The 15,917-nt window shown below is 43.3% G+C and overlaps 1 protein-coding gene across 2 annotated transcripts; it reads left to right on the top strand.

Annotated features, from left to right (window-relative positions):
• Nucleotides 1-2,558: 2,558 nt before the first annotated feature.
• On the top strand, nt 2,559-11,301 carry MED6 (mediator complex subunit 6). 2 transcript variants are annotated; one of them, XM_068128123.2, is made up of 8 exons: nt 2,559-2,726; nt 2,857-3,013; nt 6,144-6,235; nt 7,214-7,296; nt 7,395-7,503; nt 7,777-7,892; nt 8,085-8,112; nt 10,115-11,301. In XM_068128123.2, the coding sequence occupies exons 1-8, from the start codon at nt 2,705-2,707 to the stop codon at nt 10,240-10,242; spliced, it is 735 nt and encodes a 244-aa protein (XP_067984224.2). In that variant the 5' UTR covers nt 2,559-2,704; the 3' UTR covers nt 10,243-11,301. The 2 variants fall into 2 exon arrangements, with proteins under 2 accessions (XP_067984224.2, XP_067984223.2); XM_068128122.2 differs by lacking the exon at nt 8,085-8,112 and having other exon boundaries at nt 2,639-2,726.
• The last annotated feature ends 4,616 nt before the right edge of the window (nt 11,302-15,917 follow it).

Here is a 15,917-nt window from a genome sequence, read left to right as displayed (position 1 = left end):
CCGTTTTATTGCGGAGTCTTTCAAGTTGGCGAGCACGAGTTTTCATCAGGTGGAGTTCAGGGGTAAACCAGGGAGCAGAATGGGTGAAAGAAACTGTTTTGGTTTTTACAGGCGCAAGCTGGTCAAGGCAGGAGGAGAGAGTGTGGTTGTAGTAGTCAGTGAGGTCGGAAGGGGTGTGGAGGTCAATGAAGGGAGAAGTGGACATTTTTTCAGAGAGGGTGGATGAGAATGAGGTAGGTGAAAGAGCGTTTAGCTTACGGAAGTTGATTGTGCGATAATGCCTTGGTGTTGGGGCGGGGATGTTGATGGTCAGAGTGATGGCTAAGTGGTCAGAGAGGGTGAGGTCGGAGCCATAGAGATGGTTTGCGGTGACACAATAGAGATGGTGACACATGACTTAACTTTGAAAACGTGGAGAACGTGTGGAGCTTCGAAAATCCGTGATGTCGTCTCCAAGATCTCACGAGATCTAATATGAATCGTTATCTTCCTGTATGCATCATAATGCTTATAAACGCAAGTGTCTGTGCCGTTATTTAATTCCCGCAAAGATCGAGAAACATCTCTTCACCTGAACCGAAATTCAAAACCTTAACTCCAGAATCGACCTCTACAGCAGTTCTGACTATTAGAAAAGTGTTTATTTGTCTAATTTGGGCATTGCAAAACACTCCAGGTGTGGGATTCGACACCTCTCCTCGTCCTCCGAGGTAGACCGAGCCTTGAGTCTAGTTGTTGAAGATGTAACAAGTTTATTGAAAATCCCCTCCCCTCCCCTTCGCTCTCCCCTCCACCCTCCCCACCCTTTCACCCTCCACTCCCCTCCCCTTCCCTTCCCCCTCCTCTTCACCCTCCCCTTCCCGATCATCTTCACTCTACCCTCCTTCTTCCCCCCTTCCCTCTATCCTTTCCTTCCAAATGAGCAAAAAAGACTACTCGAGCCTCTCTTTGATATGGAAACCAAGATGGAAGCATAATCCCGCTTCTTCTCTGTACAGTTCAAAAAAACAAATGACGGAAGACACTTCAATGGACTTATTAAATGCCGTTGCAATCCATATGAAATATACACTACATGACCAAAAGTATGCAGACACCCGAATATCACACATTTCATTCCAAAATCATGGGCATTAATATGGAGTTGGTCCCTCCTTTGCTTCTATAACAGCCTCCATTCTTCTGAGAAGGCTTTCCACTAGATGTTGGAACATTGCTGCGGGGATTTGCTTCCATTCAGCCACAAGAGCATTAGTGAGGTCGGGCACTGATGTTGAGCGATTAGGCGTGGCTCGCAGTTGGCGTTCCAATTCATCCCAAAGGTGTTCGATGGGGTTGAGGTCAGGGCTCTGTGCAGGCCAGTCAAGTTCTTCTGCACCGATCTTGACAAACCATTTCTGTATGGACTTCGCTTTGTGCATGGAGGCATTGTCATGCTGAAACAGGAAATAACCTTCCCCAAACTGTTGCCACAAAGTTGGAAGCACACAATCGTCTGGAATATCATTGTAAGCTGTAGCATCAAGATTTCCCTTCACTGGAACCAAGGGGCCTAGCCAGAACCATGAAAAACAGCCCCAGACCATTATTCCTCCTCCAGCAAACTTTACAGTTGGCACTATGCATTCAGGCAGGTAGCGTTCTCCTGGCATTCGTCAAACCCAGATTCGTCTGTCGGACTGCCAGATGGTGAAGCGTGATTCATCACTCCAGAGAACGTGTTTCCACTGTTCCAGAGTCCAATGGCGGCGAGCTTTACACCACTCCAGCCAACGCTTGGAATTGCGCATGGTGATCTTAGGCTTGTGTGCGACTGCGCGGCCATGGAAACCCATTTCATGAAGCTCCCGAAGCACAGTTGTTGTGCTGACGTTGCTCCAAGAGGCAGTTTGGAACTTGGTACCGGTTGTGAGTGTTGCAACCAAGGACAGACAATTTTTACGCGATACACGCTTCGGCAGTTGGCGGTCCCGTTCTGTGAGCTTCTGTGGCCTACCACTTCGTGGCTGAGTTGTTGTTGCTCCTAGACGTTTCCACTTCACAATAACAGCACTTACAGTTGACCGGGGCAGCTCTAGCAGGGCAGAAATTTGATGAACTGACTTGTTGGAAAGGTGGCATCCTATGTTGGTGTCACGTTGAAAGTCACTGAGCTCTTCACCATGGCCTGTTCTATTGCCAATGTTTGTCTATGGAGATTGCATAGCTGTGTGCTTGATTATATATACCTGTCAGCAATGGGTGTGGCTGAAACAGCCGAATCCGCTAATTGGAAGGGGTGTCCGCGTACTTTTGGGCATGTAGTGTATATATCTATCCCGATTCATTGCTTGTCCTGTGTGAGTATTACACCTGAAAATACCCGTTGTTGTTGTTGTTGTTTTTGTTTTTTTCTCCTCTCTCTCTAACGAATATGAGCCAATGCTCGAAATGTCAGCTACACCTCGTTTTACACAGCTGATAATATAACCAACATCGGATTTATCTTGAGAAAATCGATTGTTTCGTTTTCGTTCTCGACCTCTATATTCATCCATGTCTTTCCGCCATGGTGATATAGTGAGGGACAGTCACAACGGCCTTTCGAGAAGACTTTCGAATTAAGCTACTGTAAAATAAATTTCGGTGACGTAAATTGCTCAGGGTCTGACGACGTCATTTAGTATCGTCGGATTCGGTGTCACAGTTCTATTTCCGGTTCATCATGACAACCATGGACGGACGAGGTGAGTGATTGATTTTCACATCACGTCGGTTTTTTCGGCTCATTTAACGCGGTTTTTATTTTCTTGGTTGCATTTTAATAAAGCAGTTCGTACTAATATCCCCCCGTGTGGCGTTGACGTCTTCGCACAGATTTGCTGGGAATCTCATGGCATGACAGTAACTGGATCCCGCTCATTAACCCCGCCAACGTCCTGGACTACTTCTCTGAAAGGAGCAATCCCTTCTACGATCGTTCGTGCAACAACGAGTTTGTGAAGATGCAGCGCCAGACCTTGGATCAACTCAAGTGTGTTGGCCTGCTCGATTTATTTATTTATTTTCAACGAACACCTTCTGGAGGTGTGGAGTTTGCGCATTATTTGCTGAAACAAAAGTCTATCCTGTATAATTATATTGCAATGGGACTCCATGGATGTTTGTGTGGTGCCCGTCTGAACGTCCAAAAGGTACGTTCAAACAGTACGTAATTGATAGATTTACTCACATGGGTCGACAGAGGGAGACTTCACAGTTCACTGTCCCCCGTGTTTCACGGTTCTATATACATTATACAGTACTGTATTCATGGTGTACTGTATTCATGGTGTGCTGTATTCATGTTGTGCTGTATTCATGGTGTACTGTATTCATGTTGTGCTGTGTTCATGGTGTACTGTATTCATGTTGTGCTGTGTTCATGGTGTGCTGTATTCATGTTGTGCTGTATTCATGGTGTACTGTATTCATGTTGTGCTGTGTTCATGGTGTACTGTATTCATGTTGTGCTGTGTTCATGTTGTGCTGTATTCATGGTGTACTGTATTCATGTTGTGCTGTGTTCATGGTGTACTGTATTCATGTTGTGCTGTATTCATGGTGTGCTGTATTCATGGTGTGCTGTATTCATGTTGTGCTGTATTCATGTTGTGCTGTATTCATGGTGTACTGTATTCATGTTGTACTGTATTCATGTTGTACTGTATTCATGTTGTACTGTATTCATGTTGTGCTGTGTTCATGTTGTACTGTGTTCATGTTGTGCTGTATTCATGTTGTGCTGTATTCATGTTGTACTGTATTCATGTTGTGCTGTGTTCATGTTGTACTGTATTCATGTTGTGCTGTGTTCATGTTGTGCTGTATTCATGTTGTGCTGTGTTCATGTTGTACTGTGTTCATGTTGTGCTGTATTCATGTTGTGCTGTATTCATGTTGTGCTGTATTCATGTTGTGCTGTATTCATGTTGTGCTGTATTCATGTTGTACTGTATTCATGGTGTACTGCATTCATGGTGTACTGCATTCATGGTGTACTGTATTCATGTTGTACTGTATTCATGTTGTGCTGTATTCATGGTGTACTGTATTCATGTTGTGCTGTGTTCATGTTGTGCTGTATTCATGTTGTGCTGTGTTCATGTTGTACTGTGTTCATGTTGTGCTGTATTCATGTTGTGCTGTATTCATGTTGTGCTGTATTCATGTTGTGCTGTATTCATGGTGTGCTGTATTCATGTTGTGCTGTATTCATGTTGTGCTGTGTTCATGTTGTGCTGTGTTCATGTTGTGCTGTGTTCATGTTGTGCTGTATTCATGTTGTACTGTATTCCTGTTGTGCTGTGTTCATGTTGTGCTGTATTCATGTTGTACTGTGTTCATGTTGTACTGTGTTCATGTTGTGCTGTATTCATGTTGTGCTGTATTCATGTTGTGCTGTATTCATGTTGTGCTGTATTCATGTTGTGCTGTGTTCATGTTGTGCTGTGTTCATGTTGTGCTGTGTTCATGTTGTACTGTGTTCATGTTGTGCTGTATTCATGTTGTGCTGTATTCATGTTGTGCTGTGTTCATGTTGTGCTGTGTTCATGTTGTGCTGTGTTCATGTTGTGCTGTGTTCATGTTGTACTGTGTTCATGTTGTGCTGTATTCATGTTGTGCTGTATTCATGTTGTGCTGTATTCATGTTGTGCTGTATTCATGTTGTGCTGTGTTCATGTTGTGCTGTGTTCATGTTGTGCTGTATTCATGTTGTACTGTATTCCTGTTGTGCTGTGTTCATGTTGTGCTGTATTCATGTTGTACTGTGTTCATGTTGTACTGTGTTCATGTTGTGCTGTATTCATGTTGTGCTGTATTCATGTTGTGCTGTATTCATGTTGTGCTGTATTCATGTTGTGCTGTGTTCATGTTGTGCTGTGTTCATGTTGTGCTGTGTTCATGTTGTGCTGTGTTCATGTTGTACTGTGTTCATGTTGTGCTGTATTCATGTTGTGCTGTATTCATGTTGTGCTGTATTCATGTTGTGCTGTGTTCATGTTGTGCTGTGTTCATGTTGTGCTGTGTTCATGTTGTGCTGTGTTCATGTTGTGCTGTATTCATGTTGTACTGTGTTCATGTTGTACTGTGTTCATGTTGTGCTGTATTCATGTTGTGCTGTATTCATGTTGTGCTGTGTTCATGTTGTGCTGTGTTCATGTTGTGCTGTGTTCATGTTGTGCTGTGTTCATGTTGTGCTGTGTTCATGTTGTGCTGTATTCATGTTGTGCTGTGTTCATGTTGTGCTGTGTTCATGTTGTGCTGTGTTCATGTTGTGCTGTGTTCATGTTGTGCTGTGTTCATGTTGTACTGTGTTCATGTTGTGCTGTATTCATGTTGTGCTGTATTCATGTTGTGCTGTATTCATGTTGTGCTGTATTCATGTTGTACTGTATTCCTGTTGTGCTGTGTTCATGTTGTGCTGTGTTCATGTTGTGCTGTATTCATGTTGTACTGTGTTCATGTTGTACTGTAATCATGTTGTACTGTATTCATGTTGTACTGTATAGAGTTTTGCTTGTTACCTCCGACACCAAAGGTGGATGGAGGTTATGTTTTAACCCCTGTCTGTCCGTTTGTGAACAAGATATCTTCAAAAGTTGTGCACAGATTTGGAGGAAACGTGATGGACCGGTTGGGTGTCTGACAAGGAAGAATCAATTCGATTTTGGTGAAGATCTGAATATGGATTCAGATACGAGAATTATTTAATTCTTTAAGTGATTCTTCACCATTGAGTGATGGGCCTAAAACCAACATATAGCAGGATATCTCAAAAAGTTATGGACGGATTTGGACCAAACTTGTTGGACAGGTTGTGTGTGTGACGAGGAAGAATCGATTCGATTTTGGTGAAGATCCGGATCCGGAGAGTATAATTTTTTAATGATTGTTCACCTTTGGGAGAAAGGGACAAAAACGATACAAAGCAGGATATCTCAAAGTTGTTGACGGATGATTTTGATTAAATGTGATTCTGTATTGTGATTTTCTGGTCTACTCTAGGATACAAAACGTAAACTGTTCACCTGGTGGAGGTATGCTCTCTACTGAGTGCCATTCTAGTTGAGCGTTTGTTTTATTTATTTGCCCTCCCCCTCCCCGCCCCCCCCCACCCTCAGCACCATGACCGGTTTGGAATACATTCTTCTTCACGTTCAGGAGCCCATTCTATATATTGTCCGAAAGCAGCATCGCCATTCTCCCACACAGGGTATTCAAGCTTTCATCTGCTGTGCAAATGTTTGCCATTATGAACAAAATGTATTCCTGATATTATCGATTGATAACTACATGTATTGTTTCTCTGTGGCGCTCTGATCTGAAGGCAGGTTGCGTTGTAAAATTACTTCCATAGCAAGCATGACATTGGGTGGTTTGCCTTTGCCTTCCCAGGAGTCTTCAGGACAGGAATTTGTAATTTGTTCTTGGTGCCGGAGGTAACTCGCCTACTCGCCGTAAAAGACACTGTGGCATCGTTAACATCCACCGACTAATACGAGTGCACGGGACACCCGGCTTGCCGTCCATGAGGGACGGCATACTTTGTGATGCAACACACCCCACATGCGAAGCACCAATCGATCACACACACACCATGCTCTATACAGAGCGTCGGTTTTGCCATGCATGTTCCATGCATTATGCATCAACTACTGTTGAGTGAAAGACCCTTGTCTTGCCATCCCAACTCTTCTCTTCTTTACTTAAACTGTGACTTATCTACACTTATCTTGTTGATACCCTTCGTTATCTTAAAACCCTCTATATCATATCCTCTCATAACTACCTTCTTTCTTACGTATAAAGTCTCGTCTCCTTCAGCCGCTACGAATAGCTGAGTCCAGCTCGGCCCAGAATCAATCTGGTACCCCAACGTTGAACCCTCTCGATGGCATCAGTCATTCTATATTAGGCCTCATTAAATTCCTGTACAGAATTAACACGACAAACCTTTTCATAATTCATCCGTCTATGAATACAACCGAAAATCCTGTTGCATTCAACAACAGCTTCCTGTATGACTGAAAGTGAACTTTTTGAAATAGCCTGTTGAAATGTTCAATAATAATGTCACCGCAAATCATTTCTTTCAAAGATATTGCATTCATTGGTGATGGACCTGGGCCATTTTCCCCAAAACTACAGCCATGGTATATTTGATGTACAATGTCAAACTTTTTTTTTACAGTTACACCACTAACTGACTACTACATCATAGCCGGTGTGGTTTATCAGGCACCGGACATTGCGTCTGTCATCAATTCCAGAATAGTAAGTTTTCATTCTTGTGGAAGCAACATTTAAGTGATTCAAGCTGCGAATTTAACAAGTTGTTTGTTTCCTCTTTTTTTTTTTTCCCCAAATCGAAGCTCAATGCCGTCCACAATATCCAGTCGGCATTTGACGAGACGCTCTCGTATTCTCGGTACCACCCATCAAAGGGCTACTGGTGGCGCTTCAAAGAGCAAGAAGAGAAAGGTAAGAACGAACAATACGATGAGAAACGACGTCATCGTTTGGCTGCTTAACAATCACGGACATAACTTGGAATCGGACCGCCGCCCACTCTGATTTGAATCCACAACTTCTGTGAGGCCAATCCAGATGAGCGGTCCACTATCCCACACTCGTAATGCACATGGGGAGGATTGCCTTGGCATGCATTATGCTACAATCACAATAGTTCTGAGATTTCGAACTTGAAAGTTTGGCATTTTCTTGGCATGCTCATGTTTACCATTTGCTTTCCAGAAAAGGTTGTGCCAAAAACCAAGAAAAAGGAAGAACCAAGTTCTTTGTTCCAGCGTCAGAGGGTGGACATGCTTCTCAATGAACTCTGCCAAAAGTTTAGCCCAAAGTTTTATCAGGTTTGTCTTATGCTCTTTTGTCACATTTTGTCGTCACCCGTCGTGTCACAGATCCGATTGTTTTTAAACCTCCTTCATAAATGGACATTTTCACTTCCTGAGACTTCAGACCATTAAAGGCAAGTGTATGTATTTTTCCTAACTTCCTTTTTGCCCCCTACCACCATCCCGCATCTACATACGAATACACAGGTGAAGCCTGGAGAGAAACCTGTGCCAGGTAGGACACCAGATATCAGTATTTGTGTTGTTAAATTTCCTCCTCGTGGTTTTGTTCATAAATGCCGTCCTTCTTGAAGACACAGCCACATTCCCTTTCCGCATTGAGTAACCAAAGTTGATGCTCTGCATGGTGAAGGCCATAGGATATAATTGCAGCCTTCCAGACTTATTAATTATGAGTTATTTATTATATTATTATTATTTTATTATTATTATTATTATTATTTATTTTATTAATTATATTTATTATATTATTATTTATGTTATTAATTATTAGCTATTAATTATTAACTTATTAATTAAAGTCGATATTACACCATTAAGGACTCTTGGTGTTCATCTTCCTGACCAATATTGTGTATCTTGAGATGAAAATGGACATTTAGATCGCAGGGCAGAAATTACAGTACATCCACTCGTTTACTGCCCATCGCAAAACTGTTTAAACGACACGATCACCTTGTCTGCACCTATTTGCAGTGTGCATAGTGCTTGACGGGCTGGCAAGATGCTCTAGAGGTACGCAGACTCACATATAAGCTGCCTAGCTTGTGTTCGAATCCCGACCCAGCTATAAACTGTAATCCTGGTGTTTCACAGGCAGAGTGACTTGATGTGTGTACCCTCCCTCGGATTGACATTAAACAGACGTCCCGTCTGCCAGCATTTGTTGGTGCATGGTAAATATCCTGCGGTGTCCTTGGCGAATAGTAGGCGAGCTATCGCTGGTACCCTGAACAAATTACAAATTCCTGCTCCAACTACTGGCAATGGCAATGGAAAACCATCCAATATAACCACTGCCAAGAAACTGCTTCGGCAACTCCTACGCTCTGTAATAGAGTATGGTATATCGGGATCAGAATAGCACTTGATATGCAACGAAAAGGAGCAAAGTTGATCTGTACTGCTCTCAGGCCTATCCATCCCTTGTAACCAACATGCCACTTCAAACATCCTAAAATATTCTACATTGTAAAAAGATTCACATTGTTTGTATATTTACATTTAAAAGGTAAAATTATGACTGAATAAAAGTTATAAACTAGAACGGTGCTCGGTAGAGCGCATACCTCTGCCATGCTGAACAGTTTGTTTTGTATCCCAATGATAGGCCGGATCAGGATTCGGACCTGAACCAAAATCTAATCGCCTTGTTCTTGTCACCAAACCAACTCGTCCCCCAAGTTTAGTCATAACTCGTCCACAACTTTTTAAAATATCATGTTGTATATCGCTTTTCGACAGATCTCTCAATGGTGAAGAATCACTTAAAAATTAAATAATTCCCGTATCTGAATCCATATTCAGATCTTCATCAAAATCGAATCGATTAGTCCTAGTCACAGACCCAACCTCTCCACCAAGTTTCATCCGAATCCGTCCACAACTTTTTGAGATATCCTGCTATATATCGTTTTTAGCCCGATCTCCCAATGGTGAAGAATCACTTACAAATGAAATAATTCCCGTATCCGAATCCATATTCAGATCGTCATCAAAATCGAATCGATTAGTCCTCGTCAGACCCAACCTCTCCACCAAGTTTTGTCCGAATCTGTCCACAACGTTTTGAGATATGCTGCTTTGTATCGTTTTTGGCCCTATCTCCCAATGGTGAAGAATCACTTTTAAAATTCTAGTAGCCGAATCCGGATCTTCACCAAAATCTACTCATTTCGTCCTTGTCACATACGCTACATCTCTGCCAAATTTCGTTTGAATCCGTCCACAACTTTTTGAGATATCTTGTTCACAGACAGACAGGGGTGAAAACATACCTTTGGTGGTGGAGGTAATATTCCACATTTCAAAAAAAAAATTGATTACGGTGTTATAAACCTGGGTTTAAATCTGGTGGGGCTGGAAGTCTGTTTTTAAATAATAAAAAAAGCAAAATAGACCAAAAATATTACCAATTGCCAGAAATCTGGCTGTTCCATTAAACATTGCTTTATGTTGCTTTACCGTGCTTCCATTCCATTTTTGTAATCGTGCAGCTGAACCGGCAAAAGAGGGAGAACAGCCAAGCGAGTCTACAAAGGCCGATGAGAAGGACCCGGCCAAGACCTCGCAGCAAGTGCCAGCAGTCAAAGCCCCCCCTGAGAAACGGGCACGACTTGCATAGAGGCAACCTACGAGAAAAAGCTCGAGTATCGATCAACAGGACACAAGTCAAACATGAATGTGAAGGCAACCAACATAAGTTAATGTATTGCTGTCAATCTTTCTGCCCAATCAGTGGATGACGTACATATGAATTAAGAAATGAACTCTGTAAACTCCACTTCCTACAACTCATGGATATCGTTGTGGCAAACATGACACCAAAGTCGGAGCAGAAGTCGACTACTACTCTTTTTGAACTCTTGGGCCCTCGACCAATGTCTTGATTTGGTTGTAAATGGAACACGAGTTTGCTCGTGCCAGCATGATTATTGGTCCAAGCATTGCTTGATGGGGTTACTGCTGCACAGCGAGCAGTAGTACGAGCAAAGTGTAGGAATTGCTGCTCACCTTTGGCATCAAACCATTTGTGTTGTATCTTTTATAAAGAGCAACTCAATGTTGTGTATAGATTGTAAAATGCCTGAGATTTTGTATTCAGCTATTTTATTAATCGCAAGGTTTGGTATTGGAGGGAATCAAAAAGATACTAATTTGGTGGGTTTTTTCTTGTGGTGTTGGTGCTATGAGAGGTGAGCACACACCTTTGAGCTGTCTAACCTGGGTTTTGATCTCCTCAGCTATAAAATGTCATCACAGGCAAGTGTATCACAGGCAAGGTGATTAATCAATGTGTGTGCCGACCCTCTTATGGACGTTAAACTGGCATCCCAGTTTCTAATCTAATCAGTTTCTAATCGGCATTAGTTGGCAGGCGTTAGAGAACCCACGGTGTCCTTCGCAAAGAGTAGGTGAGTTATCGCCAGCATCATGAACAAATCACCAATTCCTGCTTTAACCTACAGGGGGAACTAAATCAGCAGCACCGACGCACCCTTGCAGTCTACTGATGCTAACCCGCAGCCATATGAACGAGGATGATTTGTGATCTTGATCATCCGATCGTGACAATTTGCTTCTCATGGCTCGTTATAAGCTGAGGTTGTACTCTAAGTAGTCGGATCCCGCTATTCGCGGGTTCCATGTACTCGCGGGTGATAAAATGTGACCTGTTTCTCTATTTGCAGAAAAGTGTCCCGTGAATTTGTGGTCTTTTTTTCTATTCGCGGCCGTGTTCTGCGAATTCGCGGTTTTTCAGGGGCGCAAAAAAACATTTCACGAGCCGTTAGCTTCACATACGGTATTTATAAAACCTTTGTGGATTATTGTCGACATTTGTGGGATTTGCCTTGCCATTCGCGGATTTTTCCTCTATTCGAGGTTTGGTCCTCTCTATTCGTGCATTTTCGTGACACGGGAATCTATCCCCCCTTTTTCTATTGAAAAATGCCCCACTATTCGCGGCTTTTCCAGGAACGTATCCCCCGCGAATAGCGGGGTCCGAGGGTACTGTAATCCTCACCCTTTCATTCCCTAACTGCATTCCCCATTGTATCCATGCTGCCTTTGTTAAACAGGAGTGCAAAAATGGAAGGGATAAGATACTTCCATGCCAACATTTTTTTTTTTGTTTTCCTTTGACGAGTGACGAGACCTTCCACGAGTCTCGATTATGCATAAGGATTTTGAATGAATAAAATTTTTTTTTGGGTAATCCTCATCAAACTTTTTCACATTGAAGAAAATGAAGCAGCAAATGCAACTACCGACTCCTCTCCGGCCTTGCACCCCCAGCTCTCTCTGTGCTCTGTCCCCCAAATATTCCTACAGGTCGCACAAGATCTGCCAACAAACTCGGGTGACTCTTCCACGAGTCTCGATTATGCATAAGGATTTTGAATGAATAAAAAATTTTTTTGGGTAATCCTCATCAAACTTTTTCACATTGAAGAAAATGAAGCAGCAAATGCAACTACAGTAAATGCCAGCGAGGCAGTCATGTAAAAATGTTAATAACCTTAAGTATGGATTTAGTGACTAGTGGTGAATCTTCTCATATGGCTTTATATATATATATATATAAATAACCACCTTTAGAGGCCATTTTTCCCCGCAAAGCGGGGGTTGGCCTTTTTTGGGAACCGTGGTTGTTGTTGTTTTTCGGTCCCCTTTTTGAAGCAATGTTTTACGGCCGGATGCCCATCCTGACGCCAACCCTTTTTGCCGCCTTTAACGACAAACAGGGAATTACCAGTGAGCTGGTACTCAATTAGCCGACCTCGGAAGGATGACAGGCTGAGTCAACCCCCCTGGCGTTAATTCAGCGATCGACCGGGATTCGAACCCAGGATCCTAAAGCCGGCACCCTAGCCGCTAGCCCAACACCAGGGCCAGGGCTTTATAAGAGGTTAATTCGAATGGCACAAAGCTCCTGCCCTGCCTTGACCGCAATACTACTCCACTTCCCTCTTTCCTCGGCCAACTCTCTCCACTCTCCAACCACCCCACCTTACTGATAACCCTCTTCGCACAATCCTCCGATCCCAACCATGGTCGACCGCTCTTCCTCCTACCTTGCTTCTTCAACTCATCCACTCTTTGATATTCTCTCTTCCCCCATCTGCACCAAGTGTCCAGCCCATCTCAGCCAACATTTCACCAATCTCAATCAAGCTCGTCCTTGTCTGTTTGTTTGCCCGCACGGAACATGAGTATGTGTATTAATAAAGTAAGACCCTTTACGAGATGGTGCAGCTAAGACCTTTTAGCCTCTTTACAACCCGAAGACCCTGAGGACGCAACAGACCCCAAGGACCCCAAAAAAACTCAGAGGACCCATCCGTTCAGTGTATTAACTCTTCCACGAGTCTCGATTATGCATAAAAAAGACATTTAAGACCGATTTCACAAAATAACAAAACAGACTCATGGTAGAGAGGGGTTTTAGACACACCCACATGAGGGTGGGTTTGACGTTAATCTATATATAATGGAGCAAGTGATTACGTATGCATGGCACAGAACACAAATCCCAATGCCCGATATGTAATAGGGGATTGTGGAGAGATGGTGTGGGTATTGTTAGCTAGGGTGACGGACGGTTGATGGGGGGATGGTGTGGGGTGGTTGTATGGTTGGCTAGGGTTTTTTTGTTTTTTTAATACAAGATCGAGGCTCGTGAAAGAGCTAACATTAATCGCACAAAAAGTCAAACTGACACACAAAACACAAAAAATAAGGGGAGCGGCAGACAAGATGGGAAGAGAGGGAGAGGAGAGGGGGAAGGACACAAACACAACATTTGAGAGCAGGGACAACGGGAGAAATGTGGGAGGGGGAGGTGGGAGAGGTATAAAACATATGAACACTGCAAGGACTTCCAGGAAAGAAGTTGGAATTTAAAAAAAAAAAAGACCGTGGGGGATGGTGGAGGGAAGGGGCGGGGCGGTTGGGTGTGGGGTTGTCGTGGGTACTGTTGACCCAAAAGACCATGAGGACCCAAAAGCCCCCGGAGCCTGAAATGATCCTGAAGACCCAAAAATCTCAAAGATCCTTGAAGACCGAAAAGACAAAGACCCCGATGATCCTTAAAAACTCAAAACACCCAATGGACCCCAAAGACCAAAAGACCCCAAAGACTGAAAAGACCCCGAAGACCCTTAACGGGAAACCCAAACGCATATTTTTTTTGTGGAAACCATTGACAATCATTAACCAATAATTAACCAATCTAATTTGAAGAGAATTATTTTATTTTTTTTGCCAATCACAAAGTGCCGAAAAAAAGTCCTGGTGTCGATTTTTTTCAAGTTTGCCAGTGACTTCACATTGTGAACTTACCATGATCCTGCCGGCGACGGTACATAAAGAAACGGCGCATTCCAAGCTCGTATTCCGATACTGATTGGGGGTGTTGGAGGGTGGGTGGCAGGGCATGTGGGGTGGTCGTGGGTATTGTTAACTCGGGTGACGGTTAATGGCGGATTGTGAGGGGATGGTGTGGGATCGCATAGGCGTAGTTTGACTTCTCTATTGGAGGGGGGAGGGGAAGGGCAGGGCTTAATATTAATAACGGGTCTGACTTCCAAAATTACCGTTTGTTAGTGTAGTTACAGTGTACGTGAAATCACAAATACAGTTTGTGTTCATTATTTAATCACACTTGTTTTTTTGGTTTGGCCTAATTTTTAGCCCGTGCCCTGAACTGTGTGTGTGTGTGTGTGTGTGTGTGTGTGTGTGTGTGTGTGTGTGTGTGTGTGTGTGTGTGTGTGTGTGTGTGTGTGTGTGTGTGTGTGTGTCCAGGGCATAACTTGTTTTTAACCATTTGAGTTTGTCATCAAATTTTCAGCAAACCTTCATTATAATAACTAGTGAGATACCCGTGCTACACACGGGTGGGAGGCCAGAAGCAAATCGGCAATGCAGATACGGCGAATGCTAAAGCATGAAACCAATAAATTCCACATTCCCGTAGCACCTTCAGTCGCATGTCAGACATGGACAGCAAGTTCGTGAAGGACTTCCATGAAAAACGTACCTGTTCACAAACAAATGGGTACGTTCACGTATAGAAACATCGATCCTTGGCGAATCTCTGAGGGCCTTTCACTCACTCACCGCAGGCAGGTAGGTGGTCTTTCTGTCTTCTACCGACTCCTCTCCGGCCTTGCACTCCCAGCTCTCTCTGTGCTCTGTCCCCCAAATATTCCTACAGGTCGCACAAGATCTGCCAGCAACCCTCTGATGGTTAAACTGCCGAAATCTCGGCTCTCTGCTCACCTTCACTCTTTCATTCCTCTTTTCTCCCGCCTCTGGAACAAACTCCCTCACTCCCTTCAATCCCACTCCTCCCTCCAGGTCTTTAAAACAGCTGTTCACCACCATCTCTTATCTTCCCCCATCCAAAACCTTGATCTTTTCTACCCCCGCCAATTCACCCCAGATCCACCTTGTTTGAAATTCCAACTTCTTTCCTGGAAGTCCTGGCAGTGTCCATATGTTTTATACCTCTCCCACCACCCCCTTCCCATGCCCCCCCCCCCCAAAGCCCTCGCCCTCTCTCAGATCTCTCGATGTCTCCATGTCTCTCGGTCCCTGCTCTCAAATGTTGTGTTTGTGTCCTTCCCCCTCTCTCTCCATCTTGTCTACCGCTCCCGATGTTATATGTTTTATGTGTCGGTTTGTCTTTCTGTGTGATTAATGTTCGCTCTTTCACGAGCCTCGATCTTGTATACAAAAAAAAAAAAAAAAAAAATCTGCATGTGGCGATCCGCGAAGTTCACGTTCAGAAAATAGAAACCATCACGGCATGTCGTCATTTACTTGAACTCGATATCTTTTTTTTCATTTCAAACAACATAACTCCAATCACAAATTAATCACAAAATAAACTTTTAAAAATTGTTAATGTTTCCTTCATTGTAAAAACTACCAAGTCAACAGTTAAAAGGATTTTGAGCCGATAGGTGTTACAGCCTCGGCAAGATCGATGGAGACAGCGATCTGTTAGTTTATACACCGCCAAAATAGCTATGTGAATTCTCTCATGTGGAGATTAAACTCACGTCGTTTGACTTTGGCAGAGGTCATTATTTGCTTTTAATGATGTTTACATATGAATCAAAAAGAAGATAATTGGTTTTGGGTCGTCCTTTCCGCATATCTCCTGGGATTGTGAGTTGGAGAGGCGACCGTGATGGCGGGGAGGGGGTTGGCATTCTCTCAAGCAGGGATTCAACCCATGTCCTTATAATAATAATTATAATCATAAAGGAGTCTTATATAGCCCCATCAAGC

The sequence above is a fragment of the Myxine glutinosa genome, chromosome 9 (assembly GCF_964187855.1).
Source record: "Myxine glutinosa chromosome 9, kmMyxGlut1.1, whole genome shotgun sequence".
NCBI classification, from domain to species: domain Eukaryota; kingdom Metazoa; phylum Chordata; class Myxini; order Myxiniformes; family Myxinidae; genus Myxine; species Myxine glutinosa.
This window is presented reverse-complemented; position numbering and strand designations above follow the sequence as displayed.